The sequence below is a fragment of the Schistocerca cancellata genome, chromosome 11, assembly GCF_023864275.1.
Source record: "Schistocerca cancellata isolate TAMUIC-IGC-003103 chromosome 11, iqSchCanc2.1, whole genome shotgun sequence".
NCBI classification, from domain to species: domain Eukaryota; kingdom Metazoa; phylum Arthropoda; class Insecta; order Orthoptera; family Acrididae; genus Schistocerca; species Schistocerca cancellata.
The window spans coordinates 19,847,589-19,874,718 of record NC_064636.1 but is presented as its reverse complement, the minus strand read 5'-3'; the positions used below and the strand labels follow the sequence as shown (position 1 = coordinate 19,874,718).

The 27,130-nt window shown below is 41.6% G+C and overlaps 1 protein-coding gene across 1 annotated transcript in view; it reads right to left on the bottom strand.

Moving 5' to 3' along the window:
- LOC126108839 (uncharacterized) overlaps positions 1–27,130 on the bottom strand; it is a 220,226-nt gene that overhangs the window by 76,149 nt on the left and 116,947 nt on the right. Inside the window, exons 7-8 of the mRNA XM_049914202.1 lie at positions 11,692–11,760; positions 7,754–7,822 (exon numbers count right to left, since the gene is read on the bottom strand). Coding sequence (XP_049770159.1) covers positions 7,754–7,822; positions 11,692–11,760 — 138 coding nt within the window. The remainder of the gene's footprint in view (positions 1–7,753; positions 7,823–11,691; positions 11,761–27,130) is intronic.

The following is a 27,130-nucleotide window of genomic DNA, read 5'->3' as shown; positions in this document are numbered from 1 at the left end:
TGCTGCTGATGGGAAGCAATACAGAATTTTTTTAAGGGAGTCATCTTTCAGTGTAATACTTTTACAGCTATAATTTGGAACATTCCAGAGGTATTCCTCTGCCTCACAGAATGTGACAAATTGATAAATTGGTTAATTCTGCATCTTCTCTCCACCCCCCCCCCCCCGCCCCTTTTCCATAAAGGAACACATTTAAATACAACAGGCAACAGTACAGCTCAGCAAAAACAAACACCAGTGCTGCGTAGCAGCATTTAGTGGTAGCGTGTCAGGACCAACGTTCTTCTGATCTGCACCGACACAGCCGTGGAACAATGGCTTCGTGTTGTCAAAATGTCTACTACATGTTGCAAAAATTGATAGTCCATCACTAAAGTGTGGTATAGTATAGTTTGCAAACTTATGTTTAACGGGGAGCGCGCAGTTTATGAAGTAAAGCCACCACGGCCGCATTAACCCTTTCGCTGCTACAGAGACGTGTTCCCCGCATTCCACGCTGTGCGCGATTTTGTCACCACTGCACTGCTCGCCTGTGCAGACACATGGTGTTCCAACTGCTTTGACACACTTTATCATTCGATTTCACAAAAACTATTTGGCCCAATAAATTGATTTTTACACATCTTCTTGACTGATACCTTCCCCCCATAAATGACTTAATTTTGTTTCGATGTTCAACGCAGTTATTGTGCAGCATTAGATGCAGTAAACCATTGCGCGAAATTTTGAAGAGTTTGCAGAGGTAAAAGTCCATAGCGTATACTTCCCGTATGGTCGATTTTAGTTGCCACTATAAATTTCAAAAAATTACATTCAAATGAATAAAATTCATGAAGTGAGAAACTTCAATATTGTTTTAAAATAAAGAAAATATTAAGCACCGAAGAAGGTTTGAACTCGGAACCTTTCGCTTAGCAGCTAAACACTTTAACCATTACGCTGACGCTACTTGTCATCCAATAGACCTTCCAAAGGACTTTAAACTAGCACGCAAAATACAGACAAACACTGTTGGTATGACTATGAATTACTCACGTTTCGTTGAAGTACAATAGGAAAGAAACAATTACCGCTGTTCTTTATTGCGAAAATGCGGTTAGTGAGAATGATACAAACACCTTTCCTTGCTATCGCCTGAATTAGTAATTAATTAATAGAATATAAAGCAATTGGTATAAAGAATGCTTTTTCCAAACTTTCTACAAAAGAAAGTCTGCTATCAAGACACTGCTTCTGTTCAATTACTTTATTTATGACTGAACATTTCTGAAACTGAAGACACTCGTCCGTGGTCTGCACTGCAGTCGAGCTCTGGCAACGTCGTTCTCTGTTCATTGGCTGACTGTGTTTTGTGACGTCCGATGCGCAGAACGAACCTAAACTCGGCCGCCGTCGTAAATGACGCACACTTTAGCCACCAACAATGTTACGAACAATGTTGCAGAACATGCTTCAAACTCAGTGTAAACGTACACCTTGTGTGCCACAATGATGAATTCATTTTTATGTAGGTTTACTGCCTACTCAGGAAGGAAATCGTTACAATCTATAAAACATTTTAGCAACACAATATGATTACCAAAATGTAAACTATACCTTTTTCGAATTATTTAAAAATATCATATTTTAAACGGTCTACGTCCATAATTTTTAGTAGCTTACCGTAACCCTGTGATCAAGGTGATAAATCCATAACAATTACGGACAAACCGTAATAGTTGGCAGGCATGCAAAAATAAATAAATAAAAATGATTACTGATTATGACAGCACACTGTGTGTGTGGTCACCAAATTCTAAAAATACTGGACTGCTCAGTTATAATTCATTTTTACACTGTCTGCTAATGTGTGAAGAACAGAAACTAAAATTAGAGATTTATCCTGGGATACTAAAGACTTGCATTTAAACTCATAAAGAAACTTTAATCTGTCCACACATTTTTTGTCTTTTTTTAAGTATGAAAACATGTCTGAGCAATGCATGAGCTTCTACATAAAAATATTACTTTCTATGAATAGGAAATTTCAATTCAGACCACTGCAAACACTGTTAAAATTACAAACAGAAAGAAAGGATGACCACGTAACAGTATTATCCTGTGCTACCATTTACATCACACAAAAAACACTGCTTAAGTATTACAGCCTTATAGAACTGATATAACAAATCTGCCATTATACACATTCAAGGTGTGCTAACGTCACTGCCTGACAAACAAAATAAACAATGATTAATGGAAAATCTCATATAGAGATGTGAAACAAATATTAACAAAGAGATAGAGGGGCTGGCCAGTACTTACCTCAGCTCAGTACAGCCGATAGATACACACAAAACAAAACCGAAAATTTATGTTCCTAGCTTTCAGAACAAATGTTCCTTCATCAGGGAGGAGAGAGGGGAAAGAAAGGGAAGAAGGGAAAGGAGATTCAGTTACTCACAACCCAGGTTATGAAGCAACAGGGAAAGGAAAATAGGGAGGGTAGCAAGGATGGAGGCATGGTTGTCAGAGGGAAGCCAAAGATATACACACAATGGCCCAGGGGAAACAAAATGAAACTTCGTGCATCGTGAGGGTACGTCATGTTACTCCAGCAATTACAAAATAGAATCAAATTTAGGAGAAATTGGCAGTATGAGCCCTGTTATAAATGTGACATTGCAGCCTCTCTGACCTGGGTACATGCCGTGATTTGGTTGAGAATGGAGTCATAAAATGGTTCCATCCTTTACCGAGGTAAGCTGGTCCACCAGTGTTGTAATAGGCCCCCCGATATCCCGGATCCTGACACTGGGACCGAGATGACATCAAATCTGGTCAACACACGTGTCCTATCAGGGAGAGACCAAAGGGTGTCGTTGGCCGTACAAATACCTCAACATCGCGCAGTCTGTTCTTACACACTCGTGCTGCAGGTGTAGAGGTATTGTCCTGTTGAAAAGTGGCTTCACAATACTGTAACAGGACAAAACTATACGAAAACTTAGAGCAAAAGTCAGAGCCCAGAACTGCAACAACATCACATCCAGACAGTAGATGCCACTCACTAAAATGTGCAATAGGCTCCCGTATTGTCGTACCACGAGCACCGGAATCGGACCACAAGTCACGAACATGGGCCGCTGTCGGCTGTCGCTACTACTCGATCGCCACTCCTTGTTAGCAGAAAGACTTCTGTAACAGTTCAGGTTGTCAACGCCCCAGGGTAAGTCTTCGAGAAGCCAGACCCCAGTCACTGCCCCATTCGAGATGGTTCGCAGTGGCCCACAGACGCAGCCCTCCTGTGAATTCACTGCCGGGCACTGGCACTAAACACCAGCCTAGCCGAGAACGTCACATTCGGTACAGCAGGGCCGTGCCCGGCACTACATCTGCATCTACATCTACACACATACTCCGCAATCCACCACACGGTGCATGGCGGAGGGTACCTTGTACCACAACTAGCATCTTCTCTCCCCGTTCCACTCCCAAACAGAACAAAGGAAAAATGACTGCCTATATGCCTCTGTACGAGCCCTAATCTCTTATCTTTGTGGTCTTTCTGCGAAATGGAAGTTGGCGGCAGTAAAATTGTACTGCAGTCAGCCTCAAATGCTGGTTCTCTAAATTTCCTCAGTAGCGATTCACGAAAAGAACACCTCCTTTCCTCCAGGGACTCCCACCCGAGTTCCTGAAGCATTTCCGCAACACTCGCGTGATGATCAAACCTACCAGTAACAAATCTAGCAGCCCGCCTCTGAATTGCTTCTATGTCCTCCCTCAATCCGACCTGACAGGGATCCCAAACGCTCGAGCAGTACTCGAGAATAGGTCATATTAGTGTTTTATAAGCGGTCTCCTTTACAGATGACCCACATCTTCCCAAAATTCTACCAATGAACCGAAGACGACTATCCGCCTTCCCCACAACTGCCATTACATGCTTGTCCCACTTCATCGGTCTGCAATGTTACTACCCTACTGATGGGGTATTCAAACATTACGGGATTCTTTTTCCTATTCATCTGCATTAATTTACATTTATTTATAGTTAGCTGCCATTCTTTACACCAATCACAAATCCTGTCCAAGTCATCTCGTATCCTCCTACAGTCACTCAATGATGACACCTTCCCGTACACCACAGCATCATCAGCAAACAGCCGCACGTTGCTATCCACCCTATCCAAAAGATCATTTATGTAGATAGAAAACAACAGCCGTCCTACCACACTTCCCCAGGGCACTCCAGATGATACCCTCACCCCCAATGAACACTCACCATCGAGGACAACGTACCTCATGTGAGTTAGCTGGGAATCGTCACTCTTCACTCTGCCACCACGGGACTGAGAACGACAGACCTCTGCCCTTCTGCCCAACACTGGCAGGCAACACTGCACCATACAACTGCCCCTGCTCCTCACCGACGATCCAGACTTCGACTCCGGACAACACTGCCACCGTGTCACCAGAACGACGCGACATGCGGTGGCCGCCCGTGACTGCAGCGTGGCCGCACCCTGCCGTCTCAGCTCGTCTCGTGTACCGGAGACCCCGGCACAGTGCTCCGTCTTCCGAGCGACACGTGCACACTGCCTGCTGTACGTCAGTGTCTGCAGCTACGAGACCAGAATACTATGAGGGAACTCCGGACTGCACCGGAGAGTGGAGCGCAAACAGAAGAATGTCTGAACTGTACGAAACAGTAAAGGACTGATAAAGAGTGGTCGTACCTGCAGCAGGACCCGCCTCTGTTGCTGTCCACATCCCCCATCTTCAACAGATAACCCAGCCCACACCCAGACATCCTATCTGTCACCTGTACGATACAGTTACAAGAGAGGTAACACACGAGGATGCAGGATGTCTGCGATCTACAGGCTCCTCAAACTGTGAAACCAGGAGTAATAGCACTCTGCGTGTCCAAAACAGTGGAAGGATGGGTCCTATCTGCAGGCTGCCACTATACCTGCCAACAGTGGTCATCGGGGATAGTGCAGAACCGCAATTAATCACTCAACAAAATACACCACAATTCATCAGCAGATGATTGTTTACTATCGAGGCACCAATCCAAATGCAGCCATTTGTTTTGGTCTGTTAATGGCAGCCTATGCTCGGTAAAGTAATTCCCCGGTCCACCTTCCACCAGTGCCGGATGACGCACAATGTTTCAGGGACTCCCTTAATGGTCCTCACATGGCGGGAACATACGTGCTTGGTGCACAATAAGCTGTTCCTCCACTGTGATCGTCAGAAATGGTTGACTAGAACCTTAATGATGAGTATGTCTGACATCACATTCCCATGCAGTCCAACACTGACTATCACATCTGAATCCCCCCTCCACCACCAAATCTGGTTAACGCACGGTTCGAAGGCAAATGAAGGCCCACAACGAAGCCCCTGTCAAAATCTGTCATTTGCCAATAACACCATCTCACACCAGTATGTGGCATCTCTGTGTCCTTCACAGTAACCTGTTCTCACCCCGCTTACACAGAGGTAACAAAAAGCAAGCGAAATCTCCTAATATCGTATCAGACCACCTCCTGCCAGGTGCTGTGCACCAACTAAACGTACACGGTCTCGACAAGTCGTTTGAAGTGTCCTGCAGAAATATTGAGCCACATTGCCTCCAGACCTGTCCATAAATGCAAATGTGTTGCCAGTGTAGAATTTTTTGCACGAACTGACCTCTCAATTATGACCCGTAAAGGACGATCTCGTCGGCCAAATCGGTCATTCGAACTGTCCCGAAAGTCCTGCGAACCGATCGCGAGCGACTGTGGCCCGGTGACACGGCATATCGTCATCCATGAAAAAGCCATCGTCGGTCGGCTGCAAGAAGTCTCCGAGAAGCCAAACGTAACCATTTTCAGTTATTTCCATTCTTTGTCATTGTTTCTGTTTGATTTTGAGGAGAAGTTGGACTTGCTGTGCTGAATTATAAAGAAACAGGAGTTAAGTTTTCCACCAATACCATCTTGTATGACCTAGTGATCTGCCCTCAAGTCACTGCAAAATACCCTTACTGAATCACTGCTCATGTTTTTTGTTATAAGCTATTTTCTTTTTACTGTCTGAACCTCACTGCTCAGCATTTTTATTGCTGTCATCCAAACACTATGGTCAGATAAACCACATACACTCTTCTCTGCGAAGTGTTTACAACGAGCAACTTGCGTAGAGATTACTCTACAGAAGAGAAAACTGTGGAAATTAATAAATGAAAATACTTGTCTAACAACAACAAAAACAACAACCATACTTCTCAGTACAATATCTACTGTCATTATTATGATGCTGTTCCCTGACTCCACAACCTATTAAATTGTCAGTTTTACAGAGGGGGCAGCAACATCAGGGGACAAGAAGAAGGGGGGGGGGGGGGGGGGGAGAGAGAGAGAGAGAGAGAGAGAGAGAGAAAACAGATTTTTCCCACATATAATTAGACTTTTTCCTGGGTGAAAATATCCCTCAGAACTGTAAAACTTACAAGTTCCTTGAATGGTAGAAGTTTTATCACCACTTCCTGACACTTTAGGAAACGAAACCTAGCAAAAAAATTATGCGTTTTGAAACACTCTTCCATGTGCAGCAACACGTACGCTGCATATTTTCGTATTACGGAAGTGTAAATACGAATTCCACCAAACACAGCACGTTAGTTTCTGAAGCACTGAGCTCCAGATTGTGATGTGCCTTTGTCAGCCAATCATAGCTCATATCACGTTATCTGCCCAGCAAATGAAATCAGATATTCAGAACACAGGACACCTGATGTAGTCAGCCAATAGCTACACCACTGTTAAGTAGAGCGAATACACAAATAGCAAAAGTTTATGGTTTCAATTAACATACATGTAGTATAGCTACAAGAAAAGCTAAGCTTTCACATACATATATTAGCGTTTTTTTCTTCTTTTTTTGCGGGTGTTGCCCTTCGAGATATAACAAACACAAACATGCCAGTAAAATTTTAAAATATGACATAAATTTCTTGTCTTCTGGGCCTGAAATTCTTCTAACAGAAGTGGCTGGTCATCAAAGTGTTAAGTTTTGAATGAGAGTCAATCGCTCCGTGATATAAGAAATTCATCCCACATTCTCACACGTAGAATAATTCATGTTGCGAAAAAGGAAATTTACTTTGCAGCTAATGCTTCTCAAACAACAATCATTCGGAATATTTTCCCGCGACCTGTTAGAAATGTAAACTTTTGTGATGTCACGCTCACTGAAAGCAGTTGTTCTGAAGTATTGCGTAGTCTTCGTCCCGAAGCCTTTGACACATTTTGCTGTTGGCGAACACTTACGTGTGCACTGTATTTTGTTGTTTTACGCTGATGTTTCTCTCTCTTTTATGTTTTACAGCCGCAGTATTATTCTACAGTAGAAGGCTAAAGTAAAATTCTTTGTTAGAGTATCAGTTCTTAGCAGTTAAAATTTTAAAAAAATTTTCTTGAAAGTAAGACAATGAAAAATTCCCGGAATTCTAAAAAATTCCCGTGTTTTTCCTGCTTTTCTCCCAGATGAAAAAATTCATGGGTTTTTCCCGGTTGTCCCGGGGTGCTTACACCCTGAATATTACAGCGTCATTGCATGCGAAAGGCAAGACTCTGGGAGTACATCCTGCTCGTGCAAACAGTTTGTACCTGCCAGCACATTTTGGGTAAATTACAGCTTCAGCTACCCAATTACCAAACAATGAATGCTTATCCACAGCAATGTAAGAAGAATAGAAAAGTGAAACTGCACTCACCTTTTCCTCGATGCTCAGTGGATCCCGTGCCGTATCGGGACCATCGGGCATCTCCCACTTGTGCAGAAACTGAAAATGAGTAAATTGTGTTACTCTTGTTTGTGCATATACATACATAAGTCGTATCCTGACCACCACTGAAATTGTTTTGTCTATAATGAGCATCATATTACACAATCTGTTCTATATAGTTTTTAGAGAAGGCAAAATAATTAAAAGCAGTAAATACAAAAGTTTCAAAGAATTTTAAAATATTCACGGAACACTCGGATGTTTGCTTACTAATTGCAAATAATTCATCTTCTACGTGTAAGACATATACACATTTGCAAGCAACAGTCAAAATGTCATACGATATGAAAAAAAGTTAGCTACATGAAGGTCGAGTGGATGCTAGATATTTTCCTTACAGAACCTTTCTGTGCAATGAGTAACTTAGGTCTATATGCGGAATTCCCCCAGAAAAGTATTCTTCACATCATCGAATGGAAGTATACACAGTAATTTTGAAATGCTTTCCAGCACCACCTTATAAATATAGCAAATGTTATGGCATTCAAGCTTTGAGAAGATCTCCAATATGTGATTTCCAATTAAGTTCTAGTCAGCATCCACAATCACGACCTCTTTACAGTCAGGTTTATGTATTTCCTTTTTGCTGTACTGTGTTGTAATTGATGACGAGACATACTACTGTGAACAGCATTAAAGGAACTGTTTTTCATTTTCCTTCTTTTTCCTCCAATTGACTGACCAATTACGAGGAACCACTCACTAGTTTTGAAAATTTCATCTCTCGCATCTTTGTCTCATCGTAACAGAAAAAGGAGAAGACTAACAGTACAAGTATCAGTCTCGTACATAATGGATTGAATCTGTCCTTGCTTATCTTTCATCAGGTGTAGCAATGCGGGGATGCCTATTACGAGTGGTGTGAGGTTTTGGTACGAGAGAATGAGTCAGTCAGATCCAAAACAGCATACTGACCACATAGCAGGAGAGCGTTTTATATGAGGTGCGGCTAAAAATAACAGAACTATCACTGTAAAACATTTTCTTTCAAAAATATACATATTTAGTTGTCACCCTCAATACACTCCCATGCTTTATCCCTACAACCCCCCATGTGAATTATCCACTGTGAGCTCCTTGATGACACATATGACATTTTCCTTCACTACTTCAGCACACTAAAATCTTGTTATGCAGATTTGGGGAATAGATAAAAGCCATACGGTGCTAAGTCAGGTGAATAAGGTGAGTGGTCTAGCACTGGGACTAGGTACTTCGCCACAAACCTCTGAGCAGACAATGAGGCATGAGCCAGTGTAGTGTCTTGACGGAGAAACCACAACTTGTTCTTACACAATTTTGGTCTTTCTTATTTTCTCAAGGAGTTCCCTTAATCTTCAGGAAGCCCATGAAGATACACATATGCATAGAAAAAGGGCAATTATCATCGCTTTGAGTCTCAACTCACTCATTCCAGCTTTTTACACTCTCGGTGACGTTGGGTCTTTCAAACGCGTGAATTGACGCTTTGTTTCTGGATCGTAAGTAAAAATCCAAAATTCATCACGTCATAACTCATAACTCTTTTCCAGAAATTACTATCATTTTCAGTATTACAAAATTGTTAAGGCTTTCATGGCCACTTATTGACAAACTGCCTATTGGCTTCTGTCTCGGGTTCTTCGGCCGACGTTCGTCTGACGATTTTACTGATGTTTCGCCAGCACGAGCGGCTGGCATTGTCAAAGCTTCACCCTCCATTGCCGGTGATGAACTGGAACCGAGCTAGCAGCTGCAGACTATATGTACCTGGCGCGACAAAGTCAGAAGGCTTCTCCGCGGTCATTTTCGGTGCGGTTCTCCTCTTGCTACCTGTGACGGTCGTTCGCTGCAGGACGGGAAGCCAGGATCCGTTTACCTTGAGGCTTTCTTCTCTCTTGTTGAAGCTATTCCCGTGTTTGTGTGTTTCTACAGCTTCTCTAAACAAATGGGTGTAATAGTGCTTCTGTACAGCCAGAACCTCCGTGTCAGCAAATTTTATTATGTGGCCGGTCTCACTCGGCGTGTGCTCTGCCACGGCCGATTTCTCCACCTGCCCCAACCTGCAATGTCGCTTATGTTCTTTGATCCTGGTGTCGGTTGATTGTCCAGCCATTCCGACAAACTTTTCCGCATATGCACGGTAAGCAGTATATTCCCGGCATTGCAAGTGGGTAAAGACAATTTTCAAACAAACAAGGAAGATCAAAGAATGTCTTAGATCGGCAAAGGATAAAAGGGACCCAAATGCAATTGTTGTGTGACTTAACATTTATTGTTGACGTATAAACAAATATAAATTCTGTACTAATTACAAACATCTGGAAGAACAACTAACAGTATTCTTAAAGGATCTATTTGGCTCTATTCGAAAACATGTTAGCAAAGCCGGTTCTTAATTAATTCCAAAGTAATTAACAGTTTTGTCCCAAGTATTGTTTGCATACTTATATTTGTTAATTTCGTCATTTAAACAAATAATTTGGTCTAAACCTTGTGGTAGAAGAAACTATTAAAAGGAATGAATTTTTCGATTTATTCAGTTAATTTAATGAGTTAAATTTTAATTGTAATTTCTGTAAATTTAACTTCGAACAATGTGTAGTTTCAGTAACTATTATTGTGAGGATATATAAGGGCCCCAATTTTTGGTCCCGAGACAGTCAGTCCACAGCCGAGTTTCAGACAAGGAACCTGTATTGGTTAGATCAACAAGAATGCTTCAACTTAACTGTGAAATAAGTGATACACAATTAGGCCATCTGTTAAAATAATGATAGTGTCTGCTCCATACGTACATTTCTATTCTTCAAGAACAGCAAACTTTGTGGTTAGGTTTTCACTGCTCGTAGATGTTCAATAGTAAACTATTGTAGCGGTCTGTGGAGGTTTGCCTGCAAATTATTAATGAGGCTTATGGAAAGTTAAACAATAGTGCACTGGCCATATATAGCTGTGCATCATTGGGGGGTTGTGAACAGTGAAAGTAAACTACTGTGAAACACAACTGGGCACCTGTCAGCTACATTATTTAAAGTAGTAAGTGTTTTTACTTCCACACCCCATTTTTCAGCCAGTATCACAACGCAGTACGTCAACAACAAATGAAGAAATAAAGAAGGCAAACCGTGACATAGCTCTTACACAAACAAAGGGCACGGCCATTGTCAATTACGTGAGATAGGAATATTTGGCTTGAGCCAACAAAACAATAAATTCGGTTTTGATCTAAACAATATGAGACTGGAATAGAAGGGAGAACCGATAGAGGTACTCAGGGTGCCCTCCGCCACACACCGCCAGGTGGCTTGCGGAGTACGGATGTAGATGTAGATGTAAACTGTGTACACTTCAACGAAAAACTTATCACCATTATCTTATTATTTTGGTGGGGGTCGAAATACAAAAGTAGTAAGGGTTTCGAGACGGCATGTGCCAGTTGGCACACGGTTAGGAATTTTAATAATAAGATGGGAGTACGTTCGGTGTAAATCTGTCCTCCGACGCTCTCATAAATTTTAAGTCTAATGTCAGTTAACGAAAGAATTAATCTAAAATTTGGCACAGTAATTTTGGGAAGCTACAGAAAATCTAAATACAAGGGGATGAAAATTTCAATCTCTGTCCACACATCTTAACCACTGTTCCACTTCGCTCGATGCTCATAAAGTAGATCCAGAAAAATCAGCATTTTTGGGCAGACTGAAACAACTCCTGTGGCTCTACCACATATGGCACACTAGAAACTTATGAATAATGGGTGCCACTTATGAGTAAAACAGCAAGAGGAGTGACTGATACCATATGAAGTACATCCCACTATGCTGTGCACACTGGTTTGCAGATAATATACGTACATGAAAAGACTGATGAATTTCAGTACTTACCGGAGTTTCTTCTTCGACAAACACGTACTCCATTTCCCGCTTTGGAGATGTGAGTTGGCCAGTTTCCACCTGAATGAAAGGAAATGAGTAAGTACAGACACAGCACAGACTGCAACAAGCAACAAAGAAACTAGTCTACACAATATAAATGAATATGTTACGACACTTGAAAATCTGTGGCAGGGCCAGATTTCCTGCTCATATGTGAGCAGTTGCCTGCAGGTGTGACTCAAACTTTGACACTCTCACACACTTGCTCCTGTGATTTCACAACACTGCTAGCAGAGGTTCCCCTACCACGCAGTGTGCAGGGATAGATCAGACCAGCAATGTTATGGGAAGAGAGTTTGTGCAAAGCTACAGTCATGGACAACTTTTGGTGACCCACAGGCCCGATTCAATGTAAACGTTGATTTTGCACAAGATATAGTTAAAGTTTGTAGTGTGTCTCATAGTTTTGTACGTGGAATGGAGAAATTCATCTATGAAGACTCGCTTGAGGGCTTTTAAAGTAAAGGATATGTTAGGGATTCAGACTGTTGCCCAATTGACACGACAGTTAGTTCGCTTACAATTTCTTGTCCGGCTTTCTTTGTTCATGTGTTTGGATCCCAAATTATGGGTCCGGGGTACTTTTATTTCATATTTCATCCATGGCATATGATAACACCCCCCTCCTCCCCCCCCCCCCCCCCCACACACACAAAGCTAATGAAATACATATGTTTCATACACAGCACTAACTACACCCTACTGGATATTTCCACAAGACACGATTCAGCATCGTTTATACCTCTATAATCATCATAATCATATATCGGTTTAAAACAGATAATATAAGATACCATGGTTTCCTTTCTCAGCAACCACTTTAATCTGCCTATACTAACTGTTTATTTCGCGACAGCAGTCTCTGGGACAGCACCTGGGACTTTTCATTACGGATTCAGTAGCCTGGTCTTCATCTACTCTTCATGTTTAATGGAACCTGATTCAGGTTTAACGGAAACTGACTTGCAGATACTGTTTTAAAATGGTTTGAGGACAGTTTAGAAAGCAATGTCTGATCAGATTGTGAAAACGAGATTGAAAGTGAACAGAATACAGTATAGGAGCAGTGCAAAAGTGAAGATGAATTTATTTTGCCACCTGTGAATTCCTTGAATGAAACAAGTAATCAAGTGACGAAGACAGAATTATGGAGACTGAATTCTTAGCTAGAGGTTCTGCTAGAATTACAGTAGGTCAAAACAAATATTGCTGTTTGTCGAAACCTATTCCAACGACGGGCAATGGTATTTTTCCCTATGTTGGATATAAGTGGGTTGAATGTGTTTGTTATTCAAAATTCCTACAAAGACAATGCTCAGGTGAATCATTTCAATCTTTGAAGAAGCTAGTAAACTCTGTGACAACAGTTAAAAAGTGAGTCAACATGTATCACATACCCCATGAACTTCACACATCTTTCAACGTGTTTTCAGTGTAGCAGAACCGAGAGTAGAAGTCGTCGTAGAACGACTGAAAATACGCAAAACCTGCGCCACCTGTGACACAAGAAAGAATAGAACGACAACTTATATTTGTCATTGTTGCAAGGAGCCAATTTGACATGAAATTTCCACAAAAATTTCCAGCGTGTGCAAAGAAAACATTTGAGAAGGAAACCAAACATCCAAAAAGTGCTTGTGTAATTTTCATTTTTTAATGTTTTGGGGGGGAGTGTATTATTTTATGTATAATAAAAATATCAGAAAAAGTAAAATGTAGAGTCTAGGGCATTTGAATTTTCATAGCAGTAACATTATCATGTAACATTAGGTTCATTTTCTATAGTTATCCATTTAAATGCATTTTCTTCATAAAAATAAAACTTTAAAATTTATTTGAATATATATTTTTTGTGGGGTAAAATTTTTACATAAAATCTGAACTGTTCCACTGAAATTTCTGAATACAATTAAATATAGCCGCCGCTCTAAGTCTGCAACTTGGACAGTGTGTGACCAAATAAAAATGCACAATTGCAAGAGATGTATTTGGTGGACACATTTTCTACATGTGCTTCTGTACATTATTGCAAAAATATTATTAAAGTACCGAATATAGAGTGTAATTTGGGAATTATGGTAGCGAAAAATCTTTAAATTTTCTATAACATATCAATGCAGACCCCAAAAAAGTCGCCAATCCCAAGCAAGAATTTTAGTTGCTCTTGTGCTTCTCAATTTCCCCATATTTAGCGACTTTTCCCATAAATTATCAACACCGATCGGCGCCTTCGACGTCGTTATAATAACCGGTTTCGACTGTAGTAGCGTGGATTAATTTTTTTATCAGCAGATCAAAATCTTGCACTCTGTTGGGTATTTCAAAAATCTGAACGTTTCCTGTTACTTTGAGTTATATTTGAATTTAAAAAAAAACTGATGGGAGTATTTGGGAAAAATAACACAGATCGTGGAAAACCTGCATACATTCTGCTGCGGGCTTGGCGTTAAGAAGAGGTGGAAGAAGCTGAGGCTCTTTTGGGCGTTAATTGCAATGTACAAAAATGAGTCAAGTGAGGATTGGTTTCCACAAGAATGAGGGAGTACACAATATATCAGCTAACTGTTGTTTCTTCAGATCGTTGCAGCATAAGGGAGAAAGAATAAGTCGAGGATGCGCAAGAAAACTAAGAAACAGCCGTATCTGGTACGGCTCGGTTGTATTAAGTAAAACTAAAAAAGAGGAGAAAAGGTGTCTATGACCCATGCACTAAATAGTTTCGTGCAAGTATTATGGATGCAGACGATACATCGATGTTTTAAGAACATTAGGAAGGGATATTGGATTTAATTTCCCGCCGACATCGAAGTCATTTACTCTCCGTTGCTCGCGTGGATGACGCTCGTCATCCACATGACTTTCCCGCTTAATTTTGTCTGGCAGGGCTGGATTCAGTTCGCGCCCTTTTCAGTACCTTCTGTTAACTCTCCGGCTGTTAGCTCCAATCATTGCTGCCTTTCAGTTACTGAATGGTTCAAATGGCTCTGAGCACTATGGGACTTAACTTCTCACGTCATCAGTCCCCTAGAACTACTTAAACCTAACTAACCTAAGGACATCACACACATCCATGCCCGAGGCAGGATTCGAACCTGCGACTGTAGCGCCTACAACACCTCGGCCGGCTCAGTTACTAAAGATACATTGTTTAAGGCACGTTTACACTAGAGTTGGGCAACACGATTCTTTTTCCCGATTCGATTCCTACGATTCAACCTCACATAGCGAATCGATTCCTACGATTCGTTCACGATTCTTTGGCGATTCATTCTAGTCTGCGATGGCACGATTCTTACGGAATGCAAAAAGTTCTACATCTTACTCACAGACGGCAGGACATGTCTGAAATTTTCAATGGGGTTATAATCGAACTGTGCCATGATAAGATATGCCAGAAATAGTTTGTTTATGAGTAAACATGCATATAACGTTACAAGTGTGATTCTCGATTTATACGTGTAATACCTTAATTGATGAAAGGTCACGTTTGATTTGATTGCATCTATTGTTCTATTTCAGTATGCCAGTAAAGAGGAGTAGATTTGTGCGAAAGGTGGTGCAGAATTGCTTCCTTTGATTACACGCATCCTCCACTTGACTCCATCTGGCGGTCGTAATCAACCGGCATGATTCGAAAGTTGCCTCCGAAGCATAGCGTACTAAGAATCGATGAATCGTTGGAACTTGGAATCGTCACGACTCGGAAACACGCAATCTTTCTTACGATTCTTTTGAACGACGACTCGTCCGTATCACTATTCGATTGTTGCGATTCTTTATTTAGAGTCGTTCAAATGAACGACTCATTCACGAATCGCCACAACTCTAGTTTGCACTGAGTTCGCAAATTGTTCGTGGCTAGTAATGGACTACCGATGTTCCCAACATGTTGGCAACATGTTCGCAATACAAAATCAATGTTCCATGGCTGTTTCGGTAGAGATCAAAGAAACATTGTTCGTGACCTGCTACCACTACATTCCGCTACGTAGTGTGTTAGTTTGCTCTGAGTGAGTGTTTTGGTGTTTGCTTTTATGGAGTGTAGTGGTGCGTTTATGTCCCTTCATTTTTATTTGATATGGAGTGGTCACGAGACAAAATTTTCCAATCGATATCGCTCTATGAGGCAGAGGGGTGCCTGTGGAATGTACGTTGCGCAGGTTACAAAAATACTAAAATCAAACATGATTCATTACAAAAAGTTGCTGCGGCGTTTGGCACCAGCAGCAGTGAGATGGACAAAAAAATTAAATCTCTCTCGTCTCAGTACCGGCGAGAGAAAAGAAAAATAGAGGTAAGTAAAAAATCTGGATGTGGTACTGACACACTGTACGAAACGAAGTGGTTTGGATTTAAATATCTACGTTTCCTGGATGATACGGAACTATTTGAGATATGGATGGCTTTGATATAGGTCTCCTGATGCCAGAAAACGAAGAGTGACAGCAAGTCTTTGGTTCACAGGGATTGCTTTTCTGAAATTGTCTTTCTTTGAAACAACTGGTCCTATAATATTCAACAACATTTCAAAATCTGACGGGAAGTTACGAAAGCCAGAACCGTCTTCCAAATTCAGCTCACAAAGCATGTCATTCCCGCCACGTCTTCTATAGTATGTTTCAGTCCACCGACGACGACTACGTCGGTTTCGTCGTCTGTTCATTCCGTTAAGTATTATTAATGCAGCACCAAATGTCATTAATTCTTCCTCTTCACTTGACATAGCATATCTCTCGATGTGAATACACAAAGCAACCCATCAGTTCACCGCAGCAGACTATGCGAATACGTAGAAATGTTGGTCGCTAATGTAAACGGGAATGCAAACAACGAACAATGTTGCCAACATGTTGAGGGAACAAGTTGCACACAATGTTACGAACAAAAACATGTTTTAGCTCAATGTAAACGCGCCTTTATGAAACATTATTATACTCTGGAGGACAATTGTCATCCGCGCGAGCTCTGCTGCCACAATCTCAAATAAAGTACGTCTGTGTTACTTTATTGCTTTCCTAGATTCCATCGATCTTTCTTGTGCGTAAATTTAGACGTATTGAAACTGACTGCAGTTACGTTCCATGTTACCTAGTATTCTCTTTACTTTTAAATTGTAGAAGAAATGTCAAAGGCAAAAAACCTCAGTTTAGTCATCTTGGACAGTTTCCAGCCAATGGCTGGGTCTGTCGGGAACACGAGCCTCTCCATCGTGTTCTGTCTTTCCACCATTCCCCCTCTTCCACCTTCGTCCAGTTCACTCCTCTTCTCATCACACATTCCTTCACTCCTCTTCTCATCACACATTCCTTCACTCTCTTCACCCATCTATCCCTTGGTCTTCCTCTGGGCCTCTTCCCCTCCAGTTGCAGATCAAACATCCTCTTTGGAATTCTTCCCTCATCCACTCTCTTCGTGTGTCCATACCACTGCAGTCTTGATTTTTCTATCCTGTCCTGTACTGGTTCCTCCTTTAGTCTTTCCCTCACATACACATTTCGCAATCTGTCTCGTCTTGTTACACCCAACCTGCTCCTCTGGAACTTCATTTCACTAGCCTGTATTCTACAGGGTTATTACAAATGATTGAAGCGATTTCACAGCTCTACAATAACTTTATTATTTGAGATATTTTCACAATGCTTTGCACACAAATACAAAAACTCAAAAAGTTTTTTTAGGCATTCACAAATGTTCGATATGTGCCCCTTTAGTGATTCGGCAGACATCAAGCCGATAATCAAGTTCCTCCCACACTCGGCGCAGCATGTCCCCATCAATGAGTTCGAAAGCATCGTTGATGCGAGCTCGCAGTTCTGGCACGTTTCTTGGTAGTGGAGGTTTAAACACTGAATCTTTCACGTAACCCCACAGAAAGAAATCGCATGGGGTTAAGTCGGGAGAGCGTGGAGGCCATGACACGAATTGCTGATCATGATCTCCACCACGACCGATCCATCGGTTTTCCAATCTCCTGTTTAAGAAATGCCGAACATCAGGATGGAAGTGCGGTGGAGCACCATCCTGTTGAAAGATGAAGTCGGCGCTGTCGGTCTCCAGTTGTGGCATGAGCCAATTTTCCGCGGGCTACGCGTGAAACTTGCCCGCACGCGTTCAACGGTTTCTTCGTTGATTTCCCCTTACAGAGGCATCCAGAAGCTTTAAACTACGCGTACCATCACCGAATGGAGTTAGCAGTTGGTGGATCCTTGTTGAACTTGGTGCTGAAGTGTCGTTGCACTGTTATGACTGACTGATGTGAGTGCATTTCAAGCACGACATACGCTTTCTTCGCTCCTGTCGCCATTTTGTCTCACTGCGCTCTCGAGCGCTCTGGCGGCAGAAACCTGAAGTGCGGCTTCAGCCGAACAAAACTTTATGAGTTTTTCTACGTATCTGTAGTATGTCGTGACCATATGTAAATGAATGGAGCTACGGTGAATTTATGAAATCGCTTCAATCATTTGTAATAGCCCTGTACTTTTGTCGCTTTTGTGCATTACCCATGTCTCACTTCCGTATGCCAATATGGGGACAAAGTAGGTTCGGTATATAATTCCCTTGGATTTCTGTGGCACCTCCTTGCTCCAAATAAGCCCCCTAATGCATTTGTAGAACTGCCCTGCTTTTCCTCAGACAGTTTAGTAACGATCCTAGTGTGTGGGTGGAATGGTTCCATGAGCTCAGTGGCGAAGACGCTCACAGTGATAGCGCTGACTCAGACTGAGGATTCTGTTCATGAAAGCGGTCATGATTCAGGAACAGAACAAGAAGTGTCACAAAATGATGAATATGAATCACAGGAAGAAGTAACTCAAGAGGATGCATTTTTTTAAAAAAGGGGAAGATGGAATAACTAAACGGAGGAAAAATAAATGTCCTACCAGTGTTAGAAGCAGATCTTGTAATTTTATTACGCATTTGTCTGGACCAAAAAATCAAGCTCGAATAAAAAAGCCAGAAATAGAAATTCTGAATGTATTCCTGGATGAAAACATAAAGAGCATTATCACAAAATGCACAAATATATACGTCAATTAAGTTCGTGGTAACTTCTCTAGGGAAAGGGACGATAAAGAAACAGATGCGACAGAGGTCAGAGCTTTCATTGGTTTGTTATATCTGTGTGAATCTTTGAGATGTTCTAGGAAGGAAGAGTATATCGAAATTGTGGGATAACTCAAAGGGAAACTGACTTGAATCATGTTACTTATGCTAAGTGAAAACCGATTCGGGTTTCTGTTGAGATGTCAGAAGTTTGATAATATACATGACAGACGTTTTCGCAGAGAGAGATTGACAAGTTGGCTGCTATCAGAGTGGTACTTTAACTATTCACGAACAACTGCCAAAAATATTTTTCACCTAGTTAATATCTTACTGTTGACGAACAGCTTTTGGCATTTAGAGGAAACTGCCCGTTCAGGCAATATATTCTTGGCAAACCAGCAAAGTATGGGTTAAAAGTGTTTGCTTTGGTTGATGTAAAAACAGCTTACACTTTGAATTTTGAACCGTACGTCGGTAACCAACCAGAGGGACCATGTAATGCCAGTAATTCAGCTGAAGATATTGTTCTTCGAATGGTCAAACTGTTTCAAACGTTATAATATATTAAACTGTACAAATATTAAATGTATTGTATTTAGATTTAATAAAAATCACAAAACCAGTCATAAAGACCGTTCAAAGTGTACAAATTCACCGCTTGCTTTGTGGATGACACCAGTAATCTGCGCGAGTGACGATGTCACGAATTTTCGCGCTAGTAACGGAGGGTTAAGAGACGCAGCACAAGCTCGGATCGCGTCACGGATGGAGAAGGAAATCGGCTGTGCCTTTTCAAAGGAACCATTCATCCGGTGCGATTTAGGGACGGCATGAAAAACCTAAATCTGAATGCCCGGACAGGGGTTGGAAACCGTCGTTCTCCCGAATAAGAGTCCAGCGTGCTAACCACTGCACTATCTCGCTCGGTCAGAACATCAGAGGTTCTCGATAGACATCGAGGTTAGCACCGATGTTTTGAATGGCGATGCATCGAAGACTAATGCCAGAAACATTGACATCGTTCAACAATGGATCATACATTCCATTCATTGACAGGTCCAGTCTCGTAATTTGGTTCAAATGGCTCTAGGGGACTGATGACCTCAGATGTTAAGTCCCATAGTGCTTAGGCTTAGAATTACGTAAATCTAACTAACCCAAGGACATCACACACATCCATGCCCGAGGCAGGATTCGAACCTGCGACCGTAGCGGTCGCGCGGTTCCAGGCTGTAGCGCCTAGAACCGTTCGGCCACCCCAGCCGGCAGTCTCGTAATTTGTGCAGTGCTACATTTATTGCTGTCCTCGCCATTTTTGTACTTTTGAATTAGAAGATAACTAAAATTTAAAGTTTACAATACAATTATTTACTTCAAATAGTCTCAACTGAATTATGCGCTGCAGTCACTGGGTATATGTGATTCTCATTATCGATTGCCAAGACCGTGTATGCCCTTAGGAATAGTTTTCCACTGTAGAAAGAAATGGATTCTGAGGTTAATAAAAGAGGTGTGTTTACTGTAAGAGGTGCCAAGTCGAGAAACAATAAAAACTAGTATTGACGATAACTATGGAGCACTGAGTGATCTGTTTAAAACACACTTAACGAATGCTGGAAACTCACGGTATATTGATAATTTTGCAAAAACAGACAATGTCTTATGGGATAACAGCAACAGGTGACGTAGCATGTGAAAGTTGCTGGATTTGGACGGGTTACTCCTGTAACTGAAATATCAGATCTGAAGATGGTTCTGAATGAACTGAAACCGGTCATATGAATAAAAAATTTGCAATCAAGACGGATTATAAGTAACATTATAAAATCACTGATTGCTGTTATCCCATAAGACATTGTCTGTTTTTGCAAAATTATCAATATACCTTGAGTTTCCAGCATTCGTTAAGTGTGTTTTAAACAGATCACTCAGTGCTCCATAGTTATCGTCAATACTAGTTTTTATTGTTTCTCGACTTGGCCCCTCTTACAGCAACAGGTGACGTAGCATGTGAAAGTTGCTGGATTTGGACGGGTTACTCCTGTAACTGAAATATCAGATCTGAAGATGGTTCTGAATAAACCGAAACCGGTCATATGAATAAAAAATTTGCAATCAAAACGGATTTTAAGTAACAGTATATTGATAACTTTTACTTATGGACCGCCTGACAGCAACTGAATCAAACACAATTTTACTGCCATACGCGTTTCGCCTTTATTTTCTGCAAGGCATCATCAGTGACCTGGAATATGTACATATGTTAGCTATTTTATTTACATTTTTGTCACTGTGCCTATAGGTTATAAACAGTTCTGTGGTTGGCGTTTCCTAATTAAGTAGTAAGTACAGTTCAAAACATTACTACTTAATTAGGAAATACCAACCACCAGAACTGTTTATAATCTATAGGCACAGTGAAAAAAATGTAAATTAAATAGCTAACATATGTACATATTCCAGGTCACTGATGATGCCTTGCAGAAAATAAAGGCGAAACGCGTATGGCAGTAAAATTGTGTTTGATTCAGTTGCTGTCAGACGGCCCATAAGTAAAAATTATCAATATACCGTGATATTACACGCAACTGAGGGAGACAGTACTACAAAAGTTGAAGATGTCAATGCTGGTAACTGTTGCATTGCCGACGGTATTTGGGAAGAAACAATGCAAAACAAATCAGCTGTGGACACTGATATTCACTATCTAGACAAGTCTCAACTCACCAGCGGAACATGAGGTATTTTTGAGCAGACAGAACATCACACAGCGCTGTACATCACTCAAAAACTGACAGATTTTTCTCAGAGTGAAATTTTCAATTGAAAAATTTCAGCTATCATCAAAGATATTGACAGCACTGTTACGAAGGTCAATCGGGACACTGCAACCTGGGAGGCCATGAAGTCACTTTTCCCAAAAATTGCAAAGGTGTATTTACCATCGTCGCCACATCTGACCCAGGCGAGAACTTTTTCTCGGAGGCTGGAGCAACCGTCCACCCCGGCAGGAAACAGACTTCTACGGACTGGATAATCCAAGCTTCTTTTTCCTATATTCTGTATCAGAGTTGTTATTATCAAAGAAATAAGTTTTTTGAATGATAAAAAAAAAGAATTTTCTATGCAAGATCTACTTTATTCAGTTTCGTAATCTGATTTATACGAAGACAGTTAATGATGTGGAGTGCACATGGGGGTTTTTTAGGTTAGAGAATCCCCTCCCTAGGCCCGACAAGACGCCTCCTGAGACGCGGCAAGATAGGAGTAGGCAAAATGCAACAGGGAATAACAATATTAATGTGCTAATAGTAAACTGCAGGAGCGTCTATAGAAAGGTCCCAGAACTGCTCTCATTAATAAACGATCACAACGCCCATATAGTACTAGGGACAGAAAGTTGGCTGAAACCAGACGTAAACAGTAACGAAATCCTAAACTCAGATTGGAATGTATACCGCAGAGACAGGCTGAACAGTGAAGGGGGAGGCGTGTTTATAGCGATAAGAAGTGCAATAGTATCGAAGGAAATTGACGGAGATCCGAAATGTGAAATGATTTGGGTGAAGGTCGCGGTTAATGCAGGCTCAGACATGGTAATTGGATGTCTCTATAGGCCCCCTGGCTCAGCAGCTGTTGTGGCTGAGCACCTGAAGGATAATTTGGAAAATATTTCGAGTAGATTTCCCCACCATGTTATAGTTCTGGGTGGAGATTTTAATTTGCCGGATATAGACTGGGAGACTCAGACGTTCATAACGGGTGGCAGGGACAAAGAATCCAGTGAAATTTTTTTAAGTGCTTTATCTGAAAACTACCTTGAGCAGTTAAACAGAGAACCGACTCGTGGCGATAACATATTAGACCTTCTGGTGACAAACAGACCCGAACTATTTGAAAAAGTTAACGCAGAACAGGGAATCAGCGATCATCAGCCGTAAATAGGAATATTAAAAAGGGTAGGAAGATTTTTCTGTTTAGAAAAAGTGACAAAAAGCAGATTACAGAATACCTGTTGCCTCAACACAAAAGTTTTGTCTCAAGTACTGATAGTGTTGAGGATCAGTGGACAAAGTTCAAAACCATCGTACAATATGCGTTAGATGAGTATGTGCCAAGCAAGATCGTAAGAGATGGAAAAGAGCCACCGTGGTACAACAACCGAGTTAGAAAACTGCTGCGGAAGCAAAGGGAACTTCACAGCAAACATAAACATAGCCAAAGCCTTGCAGACAAACAAAAATTACGCGAAGCGAAATGTAGTGTGAAGAGAGCTATGCGAGAGGCGTTCAATGAATTCGAAAGTAAAGTTCTATGTACTGACTTGGCAGAAAATCCTAAGAAATTTTGGTCTTATGTCAAAGCGGTAGGTGGATCAAAACAAAATGTCCAGACACTCTGTGACCAAAATGGTACTGAAACAGAGGATGACAGACTAAAGGCCGAAATACTAAATGTCTTTTTCCAAAGTTGTTTCACAGAGGAAGATTGCACTGTAGTTCCTTCTCTAGATTGTCGCACAGATGACAAAATGGTAGATATCGAAATAGACGACACAGGGATAGAGAAACAATTAAAATCGCTCAAAAGAGGAAAGGCCTCTGGACCTGATGGGATACCAGTTCAATTTTACACAGAGTACGCGAAGGAACTTGCCCCCCTTCTTGCAGCGGTGTACCGTAGGTCTCTAGAAGAGCGTAGCGTTCCAAAGGATTGGAAAAGGGCACAGGTCATCCCCGTTTTCAAGAAGGGACGTCGAACAGATGTGCAGAACTATAGACCTATATCTCTAACGTCGATCAGTTGTAGAATTTTGGAACACGTATTGTGTTCGAGTATAATGACTTTTCTGGAGACTAGAAATCTACTCTGTAGGAATCAGCATGGGTTTCGAAAAAGACGGTCATGTGAAACCCAGCTCGCGCTATTCGTCCACGAGACTCAGAGGGCCATAGACACGGGTTCACAGGTAGATGCCGTGTTTCTTGACTTCCGCAAGGCGTTCGATACAGTTCCCCACAGTCGTTTAATGAACAAAGTAAGAGCATATGGACTATCAGACCAATTGTGTGATTGGATTGAGGAGTTCCTAGATAACAGGACGCAGCATGTTATTCTCAATGGAGAGAAGTCTTCCGAAGTAAGAGTAATTTCAGGTGTGCCGCAGGGGAGTCTCATAGGACCGTTGCTATTCACAATATACATAAATGACCTGGTGGATGACATCGGAAGTTCACTGAGGCTTTTTGCAGATGATGCTGTGGTGTATCGAGAGGTTGTAACAATGGAAAATTGTACTGAAATGCAGGAGGATCTGCAGCGAATTGACGCATGGTGCAGGGAATGGCAATTGAATCTCAATGTAGACAAGTGTAATGTGCTGCGAATACACAGAAAGATAGATCCTTTATCATTTAGCTACAAAATAGCAGGTCAGCAACTGGAAGCAGTTAATACCATAAATTATCTGGGAGTACGCATTAGGAGTGATTTAAAATGGAATGATCATATAATGTTGATTGTCGGTAAAGCAGATGCCAGTCTGAGATTCACTGGAAGAATCCTAAGGAAATGCAATCCGAAAACAAAGGAAGTAGGTTACAGTACGCTTGTTCGCCCACTGCTTGAATACTGCTCAGCAGTGTGGGATCCGTACCAGATAGGGTTGATAGAAGAGATAGAGAAGATCCAACGGAGAGCAGCGCGCTTCGTTACAGGATCATTTAGTAATCGCGAAAGCGTTACGGAGATGATGGATAAACTCCAGTGGAAGACTCTGCAGGAGAGACGCTCAGTAGCTCGGTACGGGCTTTTGTCGAAGTTTCGAGAACATACCTACACCGAAGAGTCAAGCAGTATATTGCTCCCTCCTACGTATATCTCGCGAAGAGACCATGAGGATAAAATCAGAGAGATTAGAGCCCACACAGAGGCATACCGACAATCCTTCTTTCCACGAACAATACGAGACTGGAATAGAAGGGAGAACCGATAGAGGTACTGAAGGTACCCTCCGCCAGACACCGTCAGGTGGCTTGCGGAGTATGGATGTAGATGTAGAATGATAGCACCGGTCAGTATTATTTCACCCAATGTAAACCAACGTTGGGAAAGGTAGGTAGATGAAACTAGATTTACGAAGAAATAGATAACTATTTCCAGTTAGTTTGTGTTTCAAAATATCTCTGACCACATTTACATTCTTTTATTATACTACTTTAAACTAAAATCATTGCGGGCTGCTTATTCTAACATTTCTAAAATATATAGAAACATGGATGTATCGTTTTCAAGAGCAATTTTATTAACATCGCCGTTTTTCAACGCGATCTTTATTAGTATCGACGTTTTATGGTATGGACATCGATGTTTCTACAGCCGGCCGGAGTGGCCGTGCGGTTCTAGGCGCTACAGTCTGGAACCGAGCGACCGCTACGGTCGCAGGTTCGAATCCTGCCTCGGGCATGGATGTGTGTGATGTCCTTAGGTTAGTTAGGTTTAATTAGTTCTAAGTTCTAGGCAACTGATGACCTCAGAAGTTGTCGCATAGTGCTCAGAGCCTTTGAACGATTTTTTTGATGTCTCTACATCGATGTTTTACACTGAAATTAGAATAATGAGCGTCGTGCATGAAGCTCAGTACGAACCGCGATACGTTCAAAGAAATAGCAATGCTCTTTCAGGACACTGGCCAGTTTGAAATCATCACCCTTCAGTGACATCCCAGCCTGTTTTTGAGTTACGTCTCCAGCTCCAAGTGACACACATGAGCCTGAGACATCAGACACAGCTAACTTGTTTTAAGAACTGTTCGAAATATTTCTAACATAAGTTTTAATTTTATAGTGAGCAGTTATCAAATAAAAATTGAGAAACCACTTCTATGTCTACGTTATAGTTACATCCAAAATTCTGAATATCACTGCAAACAACAAATAATTAACTTCCAATTAGACAAGTAGTTTACCTTAACGTCAGGAACATCTTTTCTTCTGGCGAGATGGCTTTCCTTAAAACGGAATCCTTTTTCTTCAGTTCATCGTCGAACGAACGTCCTGACATTCCAAAGCAAATGAAAACTTCGTCCCTGTAATTTCTTAAATAATTGTCTAGTGTGTGCTGTAACCCGTTTACATCGCGATCAGCGATGAATGGGTGTGCCCGGAACTTTGTTTCCTGCATAAGCACACACAGCACAGCTGCTAGCTCTCCTACGTCCATTTCGATACTGAGCGAAGGCTGAAAAAATCGCCCTCGGAAGAGACTGCCGGCATATGAACCGACACAACGTAGAGCCGCTAGCAAAGACGCCAACACAAGCGCGGTAGCGCCCTTTTAAACACCCAGACCACCTGGTCACGTGACGCGACAGCAGCGCTCCTAGCGCACGAAGTCTAAACTACAGCGTCCGTGTCGTTAATAGCACTACAGCACACGCACCAACCGACCGACAATTTGGACGTGTGTTGGCGTTTGGGCCGGTATTACACTATCAAATTTCTTTGTCAAAGATGTGATCAAATATTCGTCAAATATATTTGACAAAGATCTTTGACGTGGTGCTAAAAAGGGGTATTACACTGTCGTCATATTTTTCGTCAAAGTTCAAAATGGCTGACAACAACTTTGTTATTAACCGCAGCAGTAGCAAATACCACAACTGCACTGTGTGCACATGCGGAAGAGAAGCGGGGGGAAGAAAGGAAACGTACCTGGGTGAAGCCGTGGGTTTTACGACGACACGATAAAAGCACTCAACAAAACGTGTTACGTGAGTTTATATTGGAGGACGTCAAGTCGTACATCAATTACTTAAGGATGGATGAGCATACATTTCTGTATGTGCTCAGTGAAGTGTATCTTCATATCACAAAGCACAATACTCACTTAAGAACTGCTTTATCTGCAGAAGACAGGCTCAGTGTAACAGTCCGATTTCTCGCTACAGGAGAGGGTTACGTTAGGTCTACAATCTTCTTAATCTATTTTTGTATTCAAGGTGACTCACTTCGTAAAGCACCTCATCAGCTTCATATACATCTCTATTAATTTTTTAGTTGTCGGTAGACAATTGTATTTACTGGCAATGTTTATAAAAACGCTAAAGATGACAGAACGCTGCAGGGATGCTAGCGCTTACGTGGTAACACGTCACACTGCAATGAACAGAAGACAAAAGGCTTCTTTGATCAAAACTACAGCGAGGCCCTAGATTTGATCAGATTTATTTAACGACATACGAGGTTTGACAAAGTTCCCTATTACACCATCAAATTTCTTTGACAAAGATACTGGACAAAGAAATATGATAGCGTAACACCGGCCTTAGGCTGCCGCCACA